Source organism: Chiloscyllium plagiosum, chromosome 24, assembly GCF_004010195.1.
Source record: "Chiloscyllium plagiosum isolate BGI_BamShark_2017 chromosome 24, ASM401019v2, whole genome shotgun sequence".
In the NCBI taxonomy this organism is placed as follows: domain Eukaryota; kingdom Metazoa; phylum Chordata; class Chondrichthyes; order Orectolobiformes; family Hemiscylliidae; genus Chiloscyllium; species Chiloscyllium plagiosum.
Window position 1 is genome coordinate 46,377,753 of NC_057733.1, and position 22,734 is coordinate 46,400,486.

The 22,734-nt window shown below is 41.2% G+C and overlaps 1 protein-coding gene across 4 annotated transcripts in view; it reads right to left on the reverse strand.

Moving 5' to 3' along the window:
• cep131 (centrosomal protein 131) overlaps window positions 1-16,846 on the reverse strand; it is a 131,900-nt gene extending 115,054 nt beyond the window's left edge. For all 4 annotated transcript variants that reach the window (XM_043714982.1, XM_043714981.1, XM_043714980.1 and 1 more), the window contains exons 1-3: window positions 16,479-16,846; window positions 2,857-3,048; window positions 1,350-1,459 (exon numbers count right to left, since the gene is read on the reverse strand). In XM_043714982.1, the coding sequence (XP_043570917.1) occupies window positions 1,350-1,459; window positions 2,857-3,024 (278 nt within the window). In that variant the 5' untranslated portion in view covers window positions 3,025-3,048; window positions 16,479-16,846. The remainder of the gene's footprint in view (window positions 1-1,349; window positions 1,460-2,856; window positions 3,049-16,478) is intronic.
• Between the last annotated feature and the right edge of the window lie 5,888 nt (window positions 16,847-22,734).

Sequence of the window (22,734 nt, forward strand, 5' to 3'; positions counted from 1 at the left end):
AGGCACTCTGCCTCTATTCCTGATGAAGGGCTTTTGCCCAAAATATTGATTTTCCTGCTCCTCAGATTCTGCCTGAACTGCTGTGCTTTTCCACCACCACTCTAATCTAGAATCTGGTTTCCAGCATCTGCAGTCCTTGTTTTTCCCGAGGATACTGGCACATTCAGACATCCTGTTTCTCAGATATACCAGCTGCTCTCACCTTTGACGATGTGGCAAGTGACCAGTGTCACCTCCTTTGGATCAACCAGACCAGCAGTAGGCCTTCCAAAGGATCAGTTTTCCAGGAATAGGTCACCTGTCTACAAAGAGCTGCCAGCATATCATGTTCAGTGGCACCACCGGAGAGACCCATGATCATTGCGTGATGGCAAGGGGTGTTTTGCAGGATTGGTGGTTGTGATGAAAAGGGGCAAGGGATTCAGCATTAAAGGCAGGAAGGTGGCTCTCAATGGACACACATCCTGTCACAATGCCATGTCCCTCAATCAGCACTAAGCAAATTATGTTTGACTAACTTGGTTTAGATTTTATGAGATAACAGAGAGGGCTGATGAGGATAATGCTGTTGATGTCATGTACATGGAGTGTATAAGTTTGACAAAAGGTGCCACAATACAGGCTCATCAGCAAAATTAAAGCCTATTAATTATAAACATGAAGAAACAGACTGGTAACACTATGCCTATTTTCCTCAGAGAAGAAAGAGATTTGATATATGAAGGATCATGAACGATCTGGACAGAGAAGAACAGGAGAAATTGATCATATTGATGGAAGGATCAAAAACCAGGGGACACTGATTGAATTTGAATGGCAAAAGAAGCAATGGAGACACTTTTTTTTTCTCTCAGCATAGCGTATCAAGGAACACATATTCTATGAGATCCACCTGGCTGACCTTATTTCAATCACTACACAGCTTTGACCTATCAGCCCAAGAATATCTCTGCACATTTGGTGACTCTGGATGTTGGTTTGCTCACTGAGCTGGAAGGGTGAAAATGAACCTGCCAGCTCAGCGAGCAAACCTACATCCAGAACCTCAACCTGAGCTACAAATCTTCTCAAAACTCACCAACACCCATTGGTGACTCTGCTATGAACAGCATTGGGGAAAATGTAACGAAAAGGTATTGTGCAAATGCTTCTTTCAGACACACATGGAAAACAGAGAAATTACATTGAGGCAATAATGCTGATTGAACAATCAAAATGTTGCTCATTGTTTTGACAAAGTTATTGGTGAATTGATTTGCAAGATTTCTTTCATATTTACAGAGGGGATTAAATACAGCCTAAACCAAGAATATGTTACACTTTCCAGTGGTGTGAACTAACAACATTACCTTACTGATGCACTGGCTTGCTGGCTGACTTGTGTTGCACTGTTTGACCTTTGTAAATTGTTGATGGTACGAGAACTGTTGCCATTGACATTTCCATGCCCACCATTAACCTAGAGAGAGGCAAACACATATCTTTTGCGGTTATAAATTTTCAATACTATGTTTATCATTCTCTTGGTTTCCCTTGCACTTATATTTTCACACACATCCAACAATTTTTCCTACAAATTTTTATCCATTTCTGTAAACAATTCTAAGTACTGCAGCACATTTGTGATATTTTCAAATTTTGCATTTTGCGTTGTCCAATTTGAGTTGTAGTGCTGATTTTAGGTGGCAGAGAAGAAATGCACAGCAATACTAACAACAGGCAAAATCAATCATGGGCAATAGCACTAACTGTACCCATTTCTTCCTCACTAACTGGTTTATGGAACCTACCAGGCATGAGAAGATGCAGGTTGATGAATAGGCAGTAATAGTCACTTGTGATACTTCTATGCACCAGTAAACCAAGGGACGGCTGCTTATGTATAACATCTGGAACATGGAATTAAAAAGCACAGAAATATCCCAGACACAATCCCTGGTGTCACATATTAGCTAATCACAGCTTTGGCCAACACTGAGGAACTGGGGCAGGCAAGCAGTTGTGAAAGCAAGAACTAAAATTTGACACAGTATTCCTTGTGCAGTGATATAGAATGAAAAGTGTCCAGAATCTATGCTTCTAATCGCTCTCCAAAAGCTCACTGGAAAATACTTTTACAAGTGTCAAGTGAGAGTAATAAGGGAATTAGCAGTGATTAAGCTAAGGTTAAACTGGCCATAAGAGGAAGCATCCTTACCTCAAGGGCACATGGTCTGGATTCAAGTCCCACCTGTACCAGAGTGTGTCATAACATGTCGAATGTCCAACAAAACAACTAAATTGCCCACAAAATGACAACTTGGGTCTCATACCAGAAGTCTGCTGGCACATTAGATTTACTCACCATGGATTATCACATTCATGAAAAATAACCATTTTCTCAAGAATCTAGTTGGTTTTGAAAATAAGACCTTAAGACATAGCAGAAGAGGTAGGCCATTTGGCCAATCAATGGGATCTTGGCTGATCTGATAATCCTTAACGTTACTTTACTACCTTTTCCCCATAACCCTGGGTTCCCTTATTGTTAAAAAAAAATTTGAATTGGCTCAATGACCCAGCCTCTGTGGTTCTCTGTAGTAAAGAATTCCACAGATTGTTTACCCTTTGAGAGAAGCAATTCCACTTTATCATTAATCTAACTAGGCAACCCTTTCTCTGAGATTATGCCCTCTGGACCTAGACTCATCCAAATCCTTTGTGCAATTACCTTATCAACTGCTGTCCACCAAACATCTTATGCTTCAATTAAGGTCTCGCCTTAGTCTTCGAAACATCTTTGAGTTTGTAAACCTAAGTTTCTAAACTCCTAAAGTTCTATAAAGTTACATCACAGATTCCATCGGTATTATTTACCAAAGTGTTCCTTTTGGCCTTGGTCTCAGAGATGACAGAGGTGGAGCGTGTTAGCTGTTTGGCAGGTGATGCACTGCTGGGGCGTTTAGTCATGGGTAACTGAGAGCCAGTCAAGCTAAGATCAAATCCATCACTGAGGAATGAAGAACTGCTTCGTGATGTATTCATTGTGAATGCACATTAAAAAGAAACCTGAAATGAAATTGGAAAATGATATGTTAATATTTGCCTTTTGAATCCCAGTCGTTTAATACTTCAAAATAATTAGGATTTCTTTGCAGCTTTCAGAATAATCACTTGCGTCTGAGGCCTGTTCTAGTTTTAAATTTAAGGAATACTTTGTTTGTTGAAACAGTCAAAGTATTTGCTAAAGTCCGAAATGAAGATTTCATTATACTTTCTACCAGCATGCACAGCAAACAGGTTTAATAACACCAGCTGAATTCAGTTGGCAACAGTCTAAGCACTATATCCAGGACCCTCTTGTGACACAATGGTAATGTCCTTATCCTTGGAACAAAAGGCATGAGTTCAAGTCCCACCTAATCCATCGCTGAACAGGTTGAAGGAGAAAAATAAATTCAGAAATAAAAAATTCCTGAAGACAGTAAACATCCTGTTCCTATCTATCCCTCATTTTTTGTGTTATTGCATAGCCTTTAACAGTTCGACTGGTGTTCCTGTTCATCTGTGTGTATGGATACGAATGATAGTTGGTCATGTCTTTTGGTGGCTAGTTGGTGCTCATGTAACCTGGTGGCTAGTTTCCTGCTCATCTGTCCAATGTAATGTTTGTTGCAGTCCTTGCAGGGATTTTTGTATATGAAGTTCGTTCTGCTGGTTATTGGTACGGGGTCCTTTAACTTTGTCAGGAGCTGTTTCAGTGTGGTGGTAGGTTTGTGGGCTATAATGATGCCTAGGGGGCCGATGTAGTCTGGTTGTCATCTCCGAGATGCCTTTAACATGTGGCAGGGTGGCTCAAGTCTCTGGGCGTGTTGGGTCTTCTTCTTTAGGTCTGTTATGTAGGAAACGGCAGACTGTGCATATTGGGTACTCGTTGTTCCTGAATACATTGTACAGGTGTTTTTCCTTGGCTTATCTTAGTTCCTGGGTGCTGCAGTGTGTTGGGGCTCATTTAAATAATGTCCTGATGCAGCTCCATTTGTGGGTGTTGGGATGATTGCTCCTGCAGTTGATTATCTGGTCAGTGTGTGTGGCTTTCCTGTAAATGCTGGTCTGTAGCTCTCCATTGGCTTTGCGTCTTACCATGACATCTATGAAGGGGAGTCTGTTGTTGTTCTCTTGCTCTTTGGTGAACTTTATACTTGCAAGGATGTTGTTTTGTGTTTGTGGGTTTCTTCTAATTTGTTGCATTTTATGATGACAAAACATGCCATCCACATAGTGGACCTAAAGCTTGGGCTGGATCATGGGATGGGCTTTTCGTTCTAACCCCTTCATAACCGCTTCTGCTAAGAGTTCTGATACTGGTGATCCCATAGGTGTCTCATTGATTTGTTTGTAGGTCTTAGCGTTGAAGGTGAAGTGGGTTGTGAGGCACAAGTCTATTAGTTTGAGGATGTTGTCCTTGCTGGTGGAGTTAGTGCCGTCAGGTTTGTCTCGCCGTAAGGCCAGTGTTTCTTTGGCTAGGGTGACATTTATTGATGTGAATAGGGCCATCACATAGAAAGAAACCATGACCTCATTGTCCTCTATCTTCGTGCCTTTGATGATGTTAAGGAATTCCTGGGTGGAGTGGATGGAGTTGCTTGACTCTACTACTAGGTATTTCAGTTTGCGTTGCAGTTCCTTTGCTAGTTTGTATGTTGGTGCACTGGGAAGAGAGAGTATGGGTCTGAGGGAAGGGCCTTGTTGATGTACTTTTCGTAATCTGTAGAAACGGAGTGTGTTTGATCCTTCAGGTTTCATTCTTTGGAAGTCTGTCTTGTTAATTTCATCTGTCTTGTGAAGTTTCCCCAGGAATGCTGTAATAGGGTTTTCTGGAGTCAGGTCCATCACCATCTGCTGTTAGGTATCGGTATCTGTGTGGACTGTGTTTGCTGTTTCAATGTATTGTGCTCTGTTCAGGATTACAGTTATGCTCCCTTTGTCTGCTGGTAGGGTTACAATATTTCTGACTTTTCTGACTCCTTCCACAGCTTTCCTTTCCAGTGTGTTGAGGGTGTTCCATTCTTTCTTTCTGCTTAATGTTGGTGCTACTGTCTGCCTGAAGGGCCTGCTCGATTTCTTCCATAAGTCCATTGTCTTTCAGGGTGGATTCCAGTGCTGCCAGGAAGTCCTTTTTGACCTCATCCCTGAAGTTCATCCCTCGTACTATGACGGCTTTTTCCCATGTCTGTGAGTGGTCGGTTCAATAGGTGCTTTATCCAAGTCTCTGAATTGTCCGTGTTATTGCTGTGTGTAAGTTTAGCTACTTTTTCTTGTAGGGCTAGTATTTTTTTTGTCTTGGTCTGCTGGTGTTTAGTGTTGAGAGTGTAATGCTGGAAAAGCACAGCAGGTCAGGCAACATCGGAGGAGCAGGAGAATCAACCTTTCACACATGAACCCTTCATCAGGAATGAGGGAACTGTTTAGTCTTGATTGCTCCTTCTAGCGTACTTGTCTATTCATGGTCAGTCACATTAATATACATAGTTTTTGGGCCCAAAATTTCTCATTCGTATTTGTGGAGTGGGTTGGGAGCATCATTTGTCATTTACCAACCTCTCAGAAAAAGAGCCAGAAGTGATATCACCCACCACAACAGACCAAGACACATAAATAGCCATCGGGACAGAACACCAGCGCTTCACCAGAGGCTCACTGATGATGTTACCTAGCATGGTGACGAAACATCTGAGAACAAATCTACTAGCTCAGCAAGCAAACTTACAACTTACATTACGTTTATCTAACCTTTTAGAGTTGCTTGAAGTAGTAATATCAACTGTGAATGACCAGTGGACATACTCCACTTAAAACTTTCAGAAGGCATTAGATGAAATATCTCATCAGAAAATTAAATATCAGGTCATAAATTATATCACTGGCAAGGATAGAAAATTGCTTAGCTAATTTGTTCTGTATTGCCAACCCAAAAACTATTTATGCCTATACTGCTTTTCGTTAGCTAAGCAATTTTCTTTCCTTGCCAGTGATATAATTTGCAATTTACGTAAATAATTTAGATGAAGAGGCTAAATGTACAGTTGTCAAACCTGCAAATGAAACAAATGTAAGGAGTAAAGGAAGTTGTGAAGAGGAATCAAGGGGACTATAGAAAAATTACGGATACATGAGCTGAGTAGACAAAGGTTAGCAAATTGATTATAATGTGGGAAATTATGAAATTGTCCATTTTGGAAATAATAATTTAAAAAGCACAGTAAGAGATTGTAGATCTCTGAGATACCCAGGGATGTAGATGTCCCAGTGCATAAATCACAAAAGGAAAGTTTGTAGCTGCATCAAATAAGTAGAAAAGCTAATAGAATATCAGTTTAATGTGATGATTTTTAATATGTCATCACCAATCATTGGTGGTACTTTTTATTCATTTTCCACCAGCAATAAGTCATCTGTGGTTTCAATTAACCAATTTACATGCAAAGCTAGCAAGGGCGATGCAGTGTACCACCAAATGTGAGGGAAAGGAAGGAACAGAGGGAGCGGATTAAAGCAAAATGGAGTTGGAGAGGAGGTGATAAAGCACTGCAGCCCCTGCAGTGCCTATGTTTCTCTAAAAGTGTCAAGAATATTGGACATCACATGCTCCCTCACCAAGAATACAGAAAAACATATTTCTTCCTTTTCTTATATCCAGAAGTCCTATCACACACAACTGAATAGCTTTTCCCACCACCAAATCCCTTGTAGACATGTTCATTTATTAACCCCCACCATTAAACCATCCTTGTTTCCAACTATTGAATTTACATGTAGAGTTCATTAAGGACAACACACTAACATCAAAGTGAGGGAGAGGTAGGGGAGGGGCTAAATCAAAACGGAGTTGGAAGGAGAGATAAGGCACTCTTCCCCTTGAGGAGCTCCACCAACTTGTTGGCACCATCCACACCGGATAGATTTTTGGTAAGTAGTGGGGTGAAAGGCTATCAGGGGTTGGCATAAATGTGGAGATGAGGTTAAAAAGGCCAGCTACAAATCAAATGGTGGACCAGGCTTGAAGGGCCGAATGGTCTACTCCTGCTCTTAATTTGTATCTTCGTATGTTTGTAATACTATGTACTCTCATTGTATTTCATCTGCTACTGAAGTTGTCAGATACACCTTTATCACCTCCAAACTTGACCAGTTGACTCCTCTCCATGCCAGTCTCCCAAACTCCAGCATCTATAAACTTCAGTTTATCTGAACCTCTGCTTTGTGTATTTTAACTAATCAGGCCCTTTCACTCACTATCCCTCTTCTTCCATTTAAAATACTCATTCTCATGTTTAAACCCCTTTATTGTAATGACCCTCATTATTTTATCTTCCTGAAGACATTCACCCCTACCCTGCTTGTCCAACAGGAAGTTACTGTTTCTTACATTTGCCCTTTGATATGCACTTGCCCCATTGTTCGCCCCATCATTAGAAGCCATGCTTGCAGCAGTTTACCCCCTGTGATATACATTTCTGAAACCTTTTTCCACCTCCCTCGACCTCTCTCTTGATCAAATAAAAGTCATACAGCATGGAAAACAGAATCTTCAATCCAACTCATCCACAGCAACCAAACATCCCAATCTGAGGTTGTAAGCTTGCTTGCTGAGCTGGAAGGTTTGTTCTCAGACATTTCATCACCATGCTAGGTAACATCATCAGTGAGCCTCTGATGATGTGCTGGTGTTACGTCTTGTTTTCTGTTGATGTGCCTTGGCCTGTTACGGTGGGTGATATCATTTCCGGTTATTTTTCTCAGAGGTTGGTAAGTGGGGTCCAAATCAACGTGTTTATTGATGGAGTACCAGTTTTAATGCCAGGCCTCTATGAATTCCCGGGCATGTCTCTGTCTAGCCTGTCTGAGGATGGATGCGTTGTCTCAATCAAAGTGGTGTCCTTCTTCATCTGTACATAAGGTTGCTAGTGATAATGGATCATGTCTTTTGGTGGCTAGATGATGTTCATGTATCCTGCTGGCTAGTTTTCTGCCTGTCTGTCTGATGTAGTATTTGTTACAGTCTTCACAGAGTATTTAGGAAATTACACTTGTTTTGCTGGTTGTTGGCATAGGGTCCTTTAGGTTCATAAGTACAGAGGAACCTCAATTATTGGCATTCTATTATCCAAATTTTGGATTATCTGACAAGATCACAAGGTCCCGATGCTTGGCTAAACTATGCCATCCGGCATTCAATTATCCAGCATTTGATTAACTGAACGAAATACTCTCCACCCATGTCCTTCGGATAATCAAGGTTCCTCTGTAGCTGTTTCAGTGTGTTGGTAGGTTTGTGGGCTACCATGATGCCAGGGGGTCGGAGTAGTCTGGTAGTCCAAGATGTCTTTGATGTATGACAGGATGGCTAAAGTTTCTGGGTGTGTTGTGTCTACTTGTTTGGGCTTGTTATTTAAGATGCAACCCAAACTTTGGGTCCACTATATGGATGACATCTTTGTCATCACAAAATGGAACAAATTAGAGGAAACCTACAATATCATTAACAACATCTTTACTGGCATAAATTTCACCGAAGAGGAAGAGAACAACAGCAGACTCCCCTTCCTAGATGTCACAGTGGAACAAATAGTTAACAGAGAACTGCAGACCAGCGTCTACAGGAAAGCAACACACACACAGATCAGATACTTAACTACAGAAGCAATCATCCCAACACCTATAAACGGAGCTGCATCAGGGTATTATTTAAACAGGCCACAACGCACTGCAGCACACAGGAAATACAAGCAGCAAATGAAAAATACCTACACAGTGACTTCATGGAGAATTGGTACCCAATTTCACAGTCCACCTATTTCTCAACAACAAACCCAAACAAGCAAACAATGCGCCCAGAAATTCTAGCCACATTACAATACATCAAAGACGTCTCTGAAATGACTACCAGACTACTCTGACCCCTTGGCATCATGGTAGCCCACAAACCAACCAACACACTTAAACATCAGCTGATGAACCTAATTCATAAGAGGCCTGGCATTCAAACTGGACCTCCGTCAATAAACACATCAACTTGGACCCCATTTACCAACCTCTGAGAAAAAAACCCAGAAATGTCATCACCACCCTAAGGAAACCTAAACACATAACTAGAATGCAGAGAGAACACCAGCGCTTCACTGGAGTCTCACTGATGATGTTACCCAAGATGGTGACGAAACGTCTGAAAACAAACCTGGCAGCTCAATGAGCAAACTTACAACTTGAACCTCAACCGAAGCTACAAATCTTCTCAAAAACGTAAATCACAATCTTATTCAGTTCCGTTTGCCAGCATTTGGCCACATCCCTCTAAACCCTTCCTATTCATGTACCCAATCAGATGCCTTTTAAAATGATGTAATTGTATCAGCCTCCACCACTTCCCTTTGGCAGTTTGTTCCATACACACACTACCCTTTGCATGAAAAGGTTGCCCCTTAGGTCAATTTTATATCTGTCCCTTCTCACCTTAAACTATACCCTCAAATTTTAGACACCCCTAGTCCAGGAAAGCGATCTTGGCTGTTCAAGCCACAGCCTATTCAGCAATTCCTTATAATTCAAACCGTCCATTTCTGGCAACATTCTCGTCAAACTTTTCTGAACCCTCTCAAGTTTAACAACATCCTTCCTATAGAAGGACAACCAGAACTGATTACAGTATTCTAAAAGTGGCCTCACCAATGTCTTATACAGCCACAACATGATAGCTCAATTCCTATATTCAATGTTCTGACCAATGAAGGTAAGCATGCTAAATGCCTTCTTCACCACCCTGTCTACCTGCGACTCCATTTTCAAGGAACTACACACCTGCACCACTAGGTCTCTCTGTTTAGCCACACACCCAAGGGTCCTACTGAGAATGTGTATAGGTTATAAGCAGGCAGAGAAAGAGTCAAGTTCTGAGTTTTGTGAAACAAGAGGTTCAGCTGAGCAGAACGCAGATCAGATAAGAACTTGCAGTTAACAATGGGGTGCTGGAGGCAAGGGTAATGGGTTAACAAGGTGGAAAAGCATTCATTATGTACAGCCATTTAACAAGATAAGGTAGCATTCAATATGTGAGGCCAGTTCAACAAGGTGAAAAGTATTCATTAAGTGAAGCCAGCCCCAACAAGGGCCATTGTGTAACAGCAGATGGCTTAATCTTTACTATTGACACTTGCTGATTGCAACGGTCACCAAATCAATATATATCTTGCCTAATCTGGATGCTCCCCCCTGTAAAATAACTATATAATTCATCGAGAAACTGCTATTCCAAAGAAGACCATGAACTCATGTTTCTGTGCTCTCATGGGCGATCATTCTCTCTCCCTCCAACGCCCGGAATAAAGATGAAGGAGGTAAAACTATTCTGTGTCTCTGAACATTTTGCTTCGACTGAGGGGGGAAAACAGGACAACACTACCATTAACAAATCCTGCTCTGGTTTGCCTTACCAAAATGCTACACCTCACACTTATCTAAATTAAATTCCATTTGCCACTCACCAGCCCACTGGCCATCTGATCAAGGGCCCAATGTATTCTGAGATACACTGTCCTTCCTCACTGTCCACTACACCATCTTTCTTGGTGTCATCTGTAAACTTACTAACCATATCTCCTACATTCACATCATAATAATTTATATAAAAACGAAAAGCAGTGGAACCAGACTAATCCTTTTAGCACACCCATGGTCACAAGCCTCTAGTCCGAAAAGTAACCCACTACTCTATCTCCTACTTTCAATCCAATTTTGTATCCAATTTGCTAGCTCCCCCAGATTTCATGTGATGTAATCTTACTAAAAATCTTTGGTCATCCATGCTAACACATTGCTCTTCATTTTAAAAATCTATGTGTGTGTCGGATCATGTTTCTGTGACTTCCCTTTACTACATTAAAATACACTGCAAGTGGTTATTCTTTGCTAACTTCATTAAGAAATACTTATTCATAGATTTGCTTCATGGATTTCTTTGACAAATACATACAACTTAAATCTCATACTCCGCAGTACCAAAGTTAAACATTTTTAAAACATGCTCAAAACGACTAAAGCAAAAACAGTTCTGTAATTGTAAAATTTAATTCAAAAGGTAAAACAATCATAAAGGACAATGAAAATATAAAAGTCAGCAAACGGTTAAAAGCATCAGATTTATGGTAATGTCTAAGGATCAGCCAAGTTCATGAAAACATAAATCTTTAATCACAAGTGCCCTGGATCAGATGGCCAAAAAGCATCAGATAGCATTAAGCTATCACTACTGAAAATGTACCTTGCTAAAGCTTATTCTGAAAATGCCAATTCTGAGCAAATGTAAAAATAAAATCACTGTTCAGTTTATCTACCCTGGAAAATTGTTTTGGCAATTCTCTTCAGCAAGAACACAAGGTTATTTTCACGGCATATGTGAATTTTGGTGATCAGCAGTTAGTACTGTTTGTCGATCTGGACAGTTTAGAAGTTACCTTGAAGTTCCTGTATCTGGAAAGGGAAAGCCTCCCACATAGCACCAACCATTACTCATTAAAGATTACATCTAGCTCCTTATTCTGTGAACTACTTTTATACTGGTTCTGAATGTGTGAAAACACTGAAAAGGACCTCTTCATCATTGTATTTTGGTGCACTTGCACTTCAACCTAACTGTAGTGATTGGAACCAGGTTGGTCTTGTTGATGAGGTCATTGATTGGCCCATGTTAATAGCTGGTGAAGGGCTTTTGCCTGAAACGTCGATTTTTCTGCTCCTCGGATGCTGCCTGAACTGTTGTGCTTTTCCAGCACCACTCTAATCTAGAATCTAGTTTCCAGCATCTGCAGTCCTTTGTTTTACCAGGTTAATAACTCCAATCAGAAAATCCCTGGCTGACTAATATAACCAGAAGACTCCGCCATTAGGCGGTGGTACGGGAAAAAAGGCTTTTAAAAAATCAAGTGATTCTGAACTGGCTGGCCAGCCTCTGAGCAGTTATTCCATCAACCCACTGAACCCTGCCAGTCCTCAGCTGGTCAGCCTACTCCAGATATAAAGGAACTTTATCATTAAACAATGACTGAGCACTCCCATCTGATGATAACAGAGTGTGAAAAAAAAATCTCTGTATGGGCACATAAGAAAAAAACTGAAAAGCTTGTACAAACGAAATAATGCTAACGTATTGATGAAAAGTCATCACCATCTACATTAACAATCATTTGATATCACTCAAGTTCCATTTTAGCTATGTTATCCATTCTAACAAATGCATAAAATGAATTTGTTGCCTATACTGTTTACTTGTAGGCAATGGCCAACTCAGCAGCTTAGCATACTGTTATTTCTGACAAAGCACTGCACCAAAGTCACAACAAAGCAACTTGTCTCAAATCCAAATTAATAAATGTTCTATTTTAATGGTTTAACTACCAAATGAATGTTAACTTGCTTTGCTCCACGGGGATGAATTGAGAACTGAACATCAATTTCAAGTATATTAATTGGAGAAATATGCTTTTAATTTGGAAAACAGAATAATTCATTAAAAATTCACTAAATTCAAATTCTGATTCATGCACTCATTACCTGACAACAAAAACTAATGACAAAATTTCTTCTCATGTCCAATTACTTTCAGCTCAATTACTTGAAATCTTTTTGTTTTACCTGTAAATTGATTCTTTCAACCCAGTCCTTATGTCAAAAATATTGCTACAGACTTCTCTCAAATAACTTATGTTTGGCTTTTGAATTATTATTACTTTGTAAAATAAAATCAATTGATTTTATCATTTTTTCTAATCTAACAAACATTTTCTAATCTAACAAATGAGCCAGTTAAAAACCTTATTTTCTAATGCATTTTGATTTAACACAGAATACTTCAGAAATATTTGAGGAATTGCACTTATCCTATCGCAGCTATGTTGGCTCTTTAGTAGAGCCCTGATTTTCCCCCATGGCCCTATTAACGCTTTCTCTCAAATATTCTCCTTTCTTTTGGTACCATTCTAGTAAAGCTCCTCCATAACTGTCCCAAAGGGTTGACAGAATCCCAAAGTGTCATGCCCAGAATAGAACACAGCACTTCAGCTGAAATCTAATCAGTGTTTTTATAAAATATACAGCTTGACCTCTTTGCTTTTGTACTCCACTTGCCTATTAATAAAGCTGATATGTCTTTTTTTAAGAAATAGCCCTCAACTTGTCCAGCTACCTTCAAACATTTATGTATATAAACCACCAGGGTTTCCCCATTCCTTTATTCTCTTTAAATAGCACACTGTATTGCTGCCCTCATTCTTTATACTAATCCATATTAATTTCATCTACTGGACATCTGTCAATTTCATCAATTTCTCTGTTCTCTCTTTAAATCTATGACAATCTTTCTCATTCATTATTCCATTTCTGAGTTTCACTTATCTGCAAAATTTTAAATTATGCCCTGCATACAAAATTCTAGTTCCTGAATAAATAATCAGAAATAGCACAGGTCCTAAAATCAACAGAGGAGGTTGGCAACATAGTATACATCCAACCAGTCTGAAAAAGAACCATTCACAATAATCAGCCTCTTGGCCAATTGTTATTTTAAGAATCCCTATAGTGCAGAAATAAGCCATTACATCCAAGTCCACACTGACCCTCTGAAGAGTCACCTATCCAGACACATTCCCCTATCCTACTATTCTATATTTATCCCTGACTAATGCATCTAACCTCCAGATCATTGAACACTATGGGCAATTTAGCATGGCCAATTCAGCTAACCTGCACATCTTTAGACTGTGGGAGGAAACCAGAGTACCCGAAGAGAAACCCACACAGACACTGGGAGAATGTGCAAACTCCACCCAGACTGTCGCCTGAGGCTGGAATTGAATCAGTGTCACTGGTGCTGTGAGGTAGCAGTACTAACTACTAAGCCAATGTGCCACCCACCCTTGTCGCCATTGTTAATTTAATCCCATGTCTTCTACGCTTGCTATCATCTATAAATGTTAAAGTACTCATTTAGTACCTTATCCATACTTTCTGTATTCACAAGGTCAAAAATCACACAACACCTGATGAAGGAGCAGTGCGCCGAAAGCTTGTGATTCCAAATAAACCTGTTGGACTATAACCTGGTGTTGTGTGATTTTTAACTTTGTACACCCCAGTCCAACAACGGCACCTCCAAATCATGTCTTCACAAGATCTACCTTTTGGTCCCAAATTGGCCTCTCTTTTCTTTTAATGACCCTATTTTTATTTATGCCTTTACAAAATACTTTTGGTTTCCTTTTGATGTTAACTGCCAATCTGTTCACATATTTACTCTTTGCCCTACTTTAATTTTTTAATGATACCTTTTTTCACCTAATTCTTTGTTCCACATGAACTTGACGATTAGCATCAGTTTCCTTATCATTTTTATCTCAACATCTTTAGTATAAATTGCTTTGGAGTTTAATAAATCAATTTTTGAAGATTTAACATTTTGCTTTTTCAATTTGAATATGATTTGATGAGAATGCCAAAAGATGCACAAATTTACATGCAAATTCTGGAAGAAAAATAACCCATAACTAGGTATTCAAACACAGTAGCTTAAAATAAGCTGTATATTTCAAACAATTCTCTTCAAAAGGATGCAAGGATTTTAAATTGACAGATGGGACAATAACATATAGATAATCAATACATTATATTAAAAGGCAGAGGAAGAGGCTCCTCAAATAGCCCAGATTATCAGTGCAGATGACAAGGCATTTTCATCCCCTTCAATCAGAAGTGCCAAGTAAATGATAAATTTCAACCTCATCTTGAGATCCTCAGCATTGCAGATGCCAGCCTTCAGCCAATTCAATTCACTTCACATGATACCAAGAAACAGCTAAACACAATAGATACTGCAAAAACTATGAACCCTGACAAGATTCTCGTAACAGTCTACTCTTGCTGATAAGAAAATTATCACTGTCATTGACAGTGCGATGATGTTGCACGAGCTCAGTAAAATTTGCTTGAAGAGAGCAAGTTCCCGCGACATCAAGGGAGCATTAGTAATCCTCAGCATTATGGCCTTAGCCCAGCCATTTTTAGCTGCTTCATCAATGACCTTCCATCCTTCACAAGATCAGAAGTGGGGACACTTGCTAACATCTCTAAAATGTTCAGCATCATTCATGACTCCACTGATACTGAAGCAGCAACAAGACATGAACAACATCCAAGCTTGGTTTGTAAAGTGGCAAGTACCCTTTGCACTATATAATTACCAAGCAATGACTATCACAAGCAAGAGAGAATCTAACCATCACCCCTTAACATTTAATGGCATTACCATCACTGAATTTCCCACAAACAACATCCTGGCGATTAACATTATTCTGATAATGAACTAGACAGGCCATAGAATACTGTGACTACAATAGACCTGGAATTCTGCGACGACTAGCTTAATTCCTGCCCATCATCTACAAGGCACATTAGGAGTGTGATGCAACAATCTCCATTTGCCTGGATGGGTGTAGCTCCAACATCACAAGACACTATCCAGATAAAGGCAATCCAATCAATTGGTATCCTAAGCACCAACTTCAACATTCACTTCCTTCCCCAAAGCACAGTGACAGTAGTGTACCCCATCTACAAGATGCACAAGATTCTTCAACAGCACCATTCAAATCAATGACCTCTATCACCTAGAAGGTCAAGGACAGCAGATGTATGGGAGCATCACCTGCAAGTGCCCCTTCACTCCCTTCCCATCTTGTCTTCAAACTACATAGATATTCTTTCACCATCACTGGGTCAAAATACTAACTCCCTTCGTAATAGCATTTTGGATGTTTCAACACACCAGGACTGCAGCATTTCAAAAGGTGGCTCCTTGCCACCTTCTCAAGAACAGTTTGGAGTCAGCCATAAGCGCTGATTAAAGCCTATGATGCTCACAAACCGCAAACAAATAAAACAAATTTCAATCTGTTCTAAAAGGACTATTAACTCCTCTAAATTTAATTGATTAATGGCTTTCTTAAAACACCAGACCAAGCTTCATTTTTAAATCATTCAAACTGAAGTATCCAAATACATCATGTAAAGCTTCGTCAAAGTTAATGCTTCAAAATAAGCAACAACTGCAGGAAAGTTCCACTGAAAGTTGTAGTAAGTAATGATAAACCAACAAGAATTCATTGCACGAACCCATTACCTACATTTAAGAAAATAGCAGTGACACGGACGGCTTTGGGTTTGACTTGGCTGAGGCAGAATCGTTTCCACCTCAACTGAGTCAAACGTTACCATAGGCAACGCTAGTAACAGTCGCAGGCATGCACCACCTTTAATCCCTCGACATGATAACGATGCATTTGCTTCCAAGTAGGGTGGGATTCACGGGAGTGAGATCAAGGGGAGAGGCGTCCCGCCTGCGCCAATTCACTCTCACTTTTGTTTGTAAACGTGGTGCATTTTGGCCAACTCACCGTGGGGAGGCCTCGATTTCCCACAGCACGGTGCAGGTGGGTGCAACCGGCGGTGTCTTCGGGCAACAGTGTAACTGGAAAGCTCAGAGGAACCACTCCGGGCCTGTGGATGGCAACTTGTATCAGACTGAGGGGGCTGCTGCTGGCAGAGCCTTGGCCTAAGGTTACATTATAATTGCTGTGATTCTCCTTCACATCAGGAGAGATACATTGCAACAAATTTTTTTTTTAAAAAATAGATAAACAAGCGTCGCTACTTTTCCCCTGCTCCCGTTACGGTCGATGTTCGTGCATTTCTTTTTACGCGGCTGAAGGAACCTCCTCCTGAGTCATCTCAGGGCAGACACAGTCTCTCTCACACACAGAGAGGGAATCCACTTAGCAACCGCGCAACCAAACACCATCTCAACGGAGGTCCCGCCCCCCTCACCCGTCTATTGGCGCTTACCCAGGGGCGGGGTAACTTCTCTGGCTGTGGATTGGACAGAGCCCACGTCGATCATCTCCGCCCCCCCAGGGTCTGCCATCAAGCTAGAGTGACCAGGCATTCCAGCACACACAGCCACAGGGTTAAAAATCACGCAACACCAGGTTATAGTCCAACAGGTTTAATTGGAAGCACTAGCTTTCGGACCATCGCTCCAAAAGCTAGTGGGCTTCCAATTAAACCTGTTGCACTATAACCTGGTGTTGTGTGATTTTTAACTTTGTACACCCCAGTCCAACACCGGCATCTCCAAATCATGCCACAGAGTTGGTAGGCATGATATGGAGGAGCCAGTGTTGGACTGGGGTGGACAAACTTAAAAATCACACAACACCAGGTGTAATTGGAAGCAGTAGCTTAAAGACCTGATGAAGCAGAGGCGCCTCGAATGCAAGTGGTTCCAAACAAACCTGTTGGACTATAACCTGGTGTTGTGTGATTTCTAACACAGTGGGAACTCAGCCCCCACTCCCACCCACAGAGGGTGGGCTCAATATCAGCCCCCACCCCTAGAGAATGGGCTGGGTACCAGCACACTCACCCCCAGAGAGTGGATTGGATATCAACTCCACCCCCCACCCCCAACTCCAGAGAGACAGCCCTGCCCTGATTTGCCTTTTCAAAATGTGGCACCTCACATTTATCTAAATTGTTTCTATCTACTCAATCTACTAACCCTTGGTCCATTGGCACATCTGATCAATAGACTAGAGTGGTGCTGGAAAAGCACAGCAGGTCAGGCAGCATCCGAGAAACAGGAAAATCGAGGTTTCAGGCAAAAACCCTTCATCATCTTCCTGATGAAGGACTTTTGCCCAAAACGTCGATTTTCCTGCTCCTCAGATGCTGCCTGACCTGCTGTGTTTTTCCAGTACCATTCTAATCATGACTCCAATGTCAAGCATCTGCAATACCCACCTCTGCCCATCTGACAATATCCTGTTGTACTCTGAGGTAACCTTCTTTGCTATGCATTACACCACCAATTTTGGTGTTGGAGGATTTGAACTATAAGGAGAGATTGAATAAGCTGGGGCTGTTTTCCATGGAGCATTGGAGGCTGAGGGGTGGCCTTAAAGAGGTTTATAAAATCATGAGGGGCATGGTGAGAATACATAGACAATGTCTCTTCTGTGGGGTGGGGGTAGTCCAGAACGAGAGGGCATAGGTTTAGGGTGAGAGGGAAAAGATATAAAAAGAGACCTAAAGGGCAACATTTTTTTTACACAGAGGGTGGTAATACGCTGCCAGAGGAAGTGGTGGGTTTAGTACAATTGCAACATCTAAAATACATCTGGATGGGTATATGAATAGAAAGGGTTTGGAGGGATATGGGCCGGGTGCTGGCAGGTTGGACTAAGATTGGGTAGGGATATCTGGTCGGTATGGACAAGTTGGACTGAAGGGTTTGTTCCGTGCTGTACATCTCTATGACTCTATCTGCAAACTTACTAACTACACCACCTATGTTCACATCCAAATTATTTACATCGATAACAAAAAGCTGTGGACCCGGCCCCAATCCTTGTGGCAAACCCACTGGTCACAGGCCTCCAATCTGAAAAGCAACCCTCCACACACACAGAACCCCCCCCCCCCCCCCCCCCCCCCCCCCCCCTCATCTTCTACCTTCAAACCATTTCTGTATCCAAGTGGCTAGTTCTCCCTGTATTCCATGTGATTTAACTTTGCTAAGCAGTCTACCAAAAGGAACTTTGTCAAACATCTTACTGAAGTCCATATAGATCATGTCCACCATTCTGCCCTCATCAATTCTCTTTGTTACTTCTTCAAAAAGAAACAATCACTTTTATGAGACACAATTTCCCATACACAAAACCATGTTGACTATCCCTAATCAATCATTGCCTTTCCAAATACATTAAAAATCAAGATCCTGAGGGGATTGAAAGAGATGGATGTCAAAAGGATGTTTCCTCTTGTGGAAGAATCTAGAGGTAGGGGGTCTGTGGTAACCCCTACAAGTCCCACAGGGAAATCACTAATCTCCTGTTGGAACTCATTGAGTTGAAATTCCCTTGGTAACAAGCAATGGCCTGCCCAGCCGGAACTTGGACCTGAGCACTTTACAATGCAGATTCTGCTCTTCAGTGGTTATCTTCATTCAGAATGCCCTTCGAGAGGGAGCATGCAGCGTCCATCGCTGCTCGTGATGCCATTAGAGAGAGGTAGGGATTACAAGAGATATGGTGCTTCATTTCCCCATCCAACATCATTTTGATTTAGTCTCTCCCCGCATCTTTGATCATAGAATCCCTACAGTGCAGAAACAGGCCATTTGGCACAACATGTCCATGCCAACTCTCTGAACAGCATCCCACAGAGACTCACACCCTATAACTCTACATTTCCCATGGCTAATCCATCTAACCTACACATCTCTGGACACTATGGGCAACGTGGCATGGCTAATCCACCCAACCTGCACATTTTTTGGACTGTGGGAGGAAACCGGACTACCCAAATGAAACCCATGCAAACACGAGGAGAATGTGCAAACTCCATACAGACAGTTGCCCAAGACTGGAATCACACCTGGGCCCTTGAAGCTGTGAGGCAGCAATGTTAACCACTGAGCCACCGTGCCACTCTTTTGATGGTTTAAATTGCCCACGATGAGTTTTGTTTGTAAACATTCAATTGGCTACACAGGTGTTTTTATTGGTTCTGATGAAGGGTCACTCCACCTGAAACATTGACTCTGATTTCTCTCCACAGATGCTGCCAGACCTGCTGAGACTTTCCAGCAACTTCTATTTTTGTTTCTGATTTACATCATCTGCAGTTCTTTTGATTTTTGTTTTAATTGGTGGTGGTTAGTATTACAAAAAGAAAACAAAAAGAGTCAAAATTATTTTGGACTTGGGAAAGTCACTCAGTTGTACATGATAGTTCTTCTGGGTTCAAGAATAAATAATAAAGCAGACCCTGAAGGGCTATTGTGGTACTCTGGTAGCATCCCTGCCCCTGAGTCAGGAAGCCTTGGTTCAAGTCCCACCTGCACCTGGTGTGTGTACAATGATATCTCTGACCAGGTCAATTAGAAAATAAAGCAGCCCCTGGGTAAGAGAAGCATGTAAAGCAGACCTGAGAGTGCAGCGGTAGTGTCTGTATGTCTAGTCTATAGAGGCCCATGTTCAAGTCCCACCTGCTCCAGAGGTGTGTAATAACATCTCTGAACAAACTGATTTAAAAATATAAAACAGAGCCTGAATAACTCCAAGCAGCAGAATGTAGATGGGGTCATTTCTGCTGACTGTCTGCCCCACTTCAGGGGTTATATCTGTGCCTGTGTCTCCTTGGAAAGGGAGTACATGGTGTCTCTCAATGCCTTGAGAGAGAGGTGGGTACCGGGGGGAATGTTGTGTTTTAATTCTCACTCCTATTCCATTCTGATTCAGTCACTTCCCTCTCTCCCAATCAATTCCCTTCACTTTTAATGATTTGCATCGCTCATAATGGGCTTTGCATGTAAATATTTAACTGGCTGCACAGGTGATTACAGGTGGTAATTAGTAGTTAAACAGAAACAAAAACAAGTCACAGTGAATTTGTGGCGGGTTGTGAATTAGTGCAATTCTGCAGAATGTCTGTCCTGCTCTGGGACCAGTTTGTATATGCCACAACTAGTGGCTCTGTTTTGGTGTTCAGCAATAAGCAATGTTCCTTTCCAGGCAAGTTTCCGGAGTTATTACACAGTCATAGTTTTAAATTAAGAGGTTGCCCATTTAAGACAAAGGCGAGGAAACATTTTTTTCTTCTGACAATCAAAACTTTTTGGAATTGCCTTTCTCAAAAAACAGTGTCAGAGTCATAGACATGTAGAGAACAGAAACAAACCCTTTGGTCCAATTCGTCCATGCTGACCAGACAGCCTAAGTTCATCTAGTCCCACTTGCCAGCATTTGGCCCATATCCCTCTAAACCCTTCCTATTCATATACCCATCCAAATGCCTTTTAAATGTTGTAATTGTAACAGTCTCCACTACTCCCTCTGGCAACTCATTCCACACATGCACCACCCCCTGTGTAAAAAAGTTGGCCCTTTGGTTCCTTTTAAAATTTTCCCCTCTCACCTTAAACATATGCCCCTAGTTCTGGAGTCCCCCACCTCAGGGAAAAGACCTTTAGCTATTTACCCTATCCATGCCCCTCATGATTTTATAAACCTGTACAAGGTCATCCCTCACCCTCTGACACTCTAGGGAAAACAGCTCCACCCTATTCAGCCTCTCCCTATAGCTCAAACTCTTCTACTCTGGCAACATCCTTGTTAATCTTTTCTGAACCCTTTCAAGTTTCACAACATCCTTCCTGTATCAGAAAGACCAGAATTGCATGCAATATTCCAAAAGGGACCCAACCATTGTCCTGTACAGCCACAACATGACCTCCCAACTCCAATACTCAATGCACTGGGGATGCATTCTGAAGGCTGAGATACATTCTTGATGACCAAGGGGATGAAAGATTATCAGGGCATACAAGAATGTAAAGGTGAAGTTAAAAGTCACATCAGCCACAATCTTATTGAATGGCAGAACAGGCTCGAAGGGCCAAGAGGCCTACTCTTGTTCCTATAAGCTTGTACCAGATTGCATTAATTAAGTGGTTGTAGTTCATAAAATGTTGGCATTTACAATTTCATATGTAGGGATTCAAAATCAGATAATGCTTGCGAGCAGTCAACTGGGTCAAACTTACAAATAAATAGCTGTAGTCACCGAAGCAAGTGGAATACAGAGTTAGGAAAAAGCATTTTAGGATTAATCACAAGCCAACGCACTGAAGGAGACAAAGACCCTCAGAAACGTATAGCAGGCATGTTTCATGAGGATCTGCTGTGCTGTCAGCTTATGCAAATTAAAATGATTCCCATCCAGAATATTGCCTTGTGATCTTAGACATGAAAGCAATTTCTGCTGAGGTTAATACAATGTGAACTGCTGTGAAATTGCTGCAAATATACAATGGCAATCATTATGTCAGCTCATTCAACATGCCACAGCAGTGACACAGGCTGAATAGCAGAGTTCAGAAACAAGGCATGAATATCACGACCTGGGAACATTTGCAAATGACTGGAATATTGTCAATGAAATGTTAACCCCTTTGTCTGATCATGCAAATAGCACTCAATTCTTGATGTAATTGTGTTTTTTTTTAAAACAATGCTTTGTGGCTGTCAGACTGAAGCACCTGTTTGCATTATTAGAAGTTGCAATTGCACGTCACAATGTTTGTTCTAATTGAGACAGAGAATGCCAACTATTTCAAAGTTTAAACACTTACTTCAAGCACTTAGAATCATAGCGATGTACAGCACAGAAACAGACCCTTTGGGCCAACTGGTCTATGCCAACCAGATATCCTAAATTAATCTAGTCCCACCTGCCAGCACCCTGCCCATATCCCTCTAAACCCTTTCTATTCATATACCCATCCAGATGCCTTTTAAATGCTGTAATTGTACCAGCCTCCACCACTTCCTCTGTAGCTCATTTCGTACACACACCATCCTCTGTGTGAAAAAGTTCCTCCTTAGATCCCTCTTAAATCTTTCCCCTCTCACCTTAAATCTGGAAAAACCAGTCAGATTAATCTGATCAAGGCTGAAGAAATATTATTTGTTTCACATATGCTATCTAACTGAGCAAGTCTTCACTCCATTCTGTACTTATGGCTGCAGGTTTTTGTGAAGAATGAAACTAATACTTGGGTTGAAGAAAAACATTTAGAACATCTGA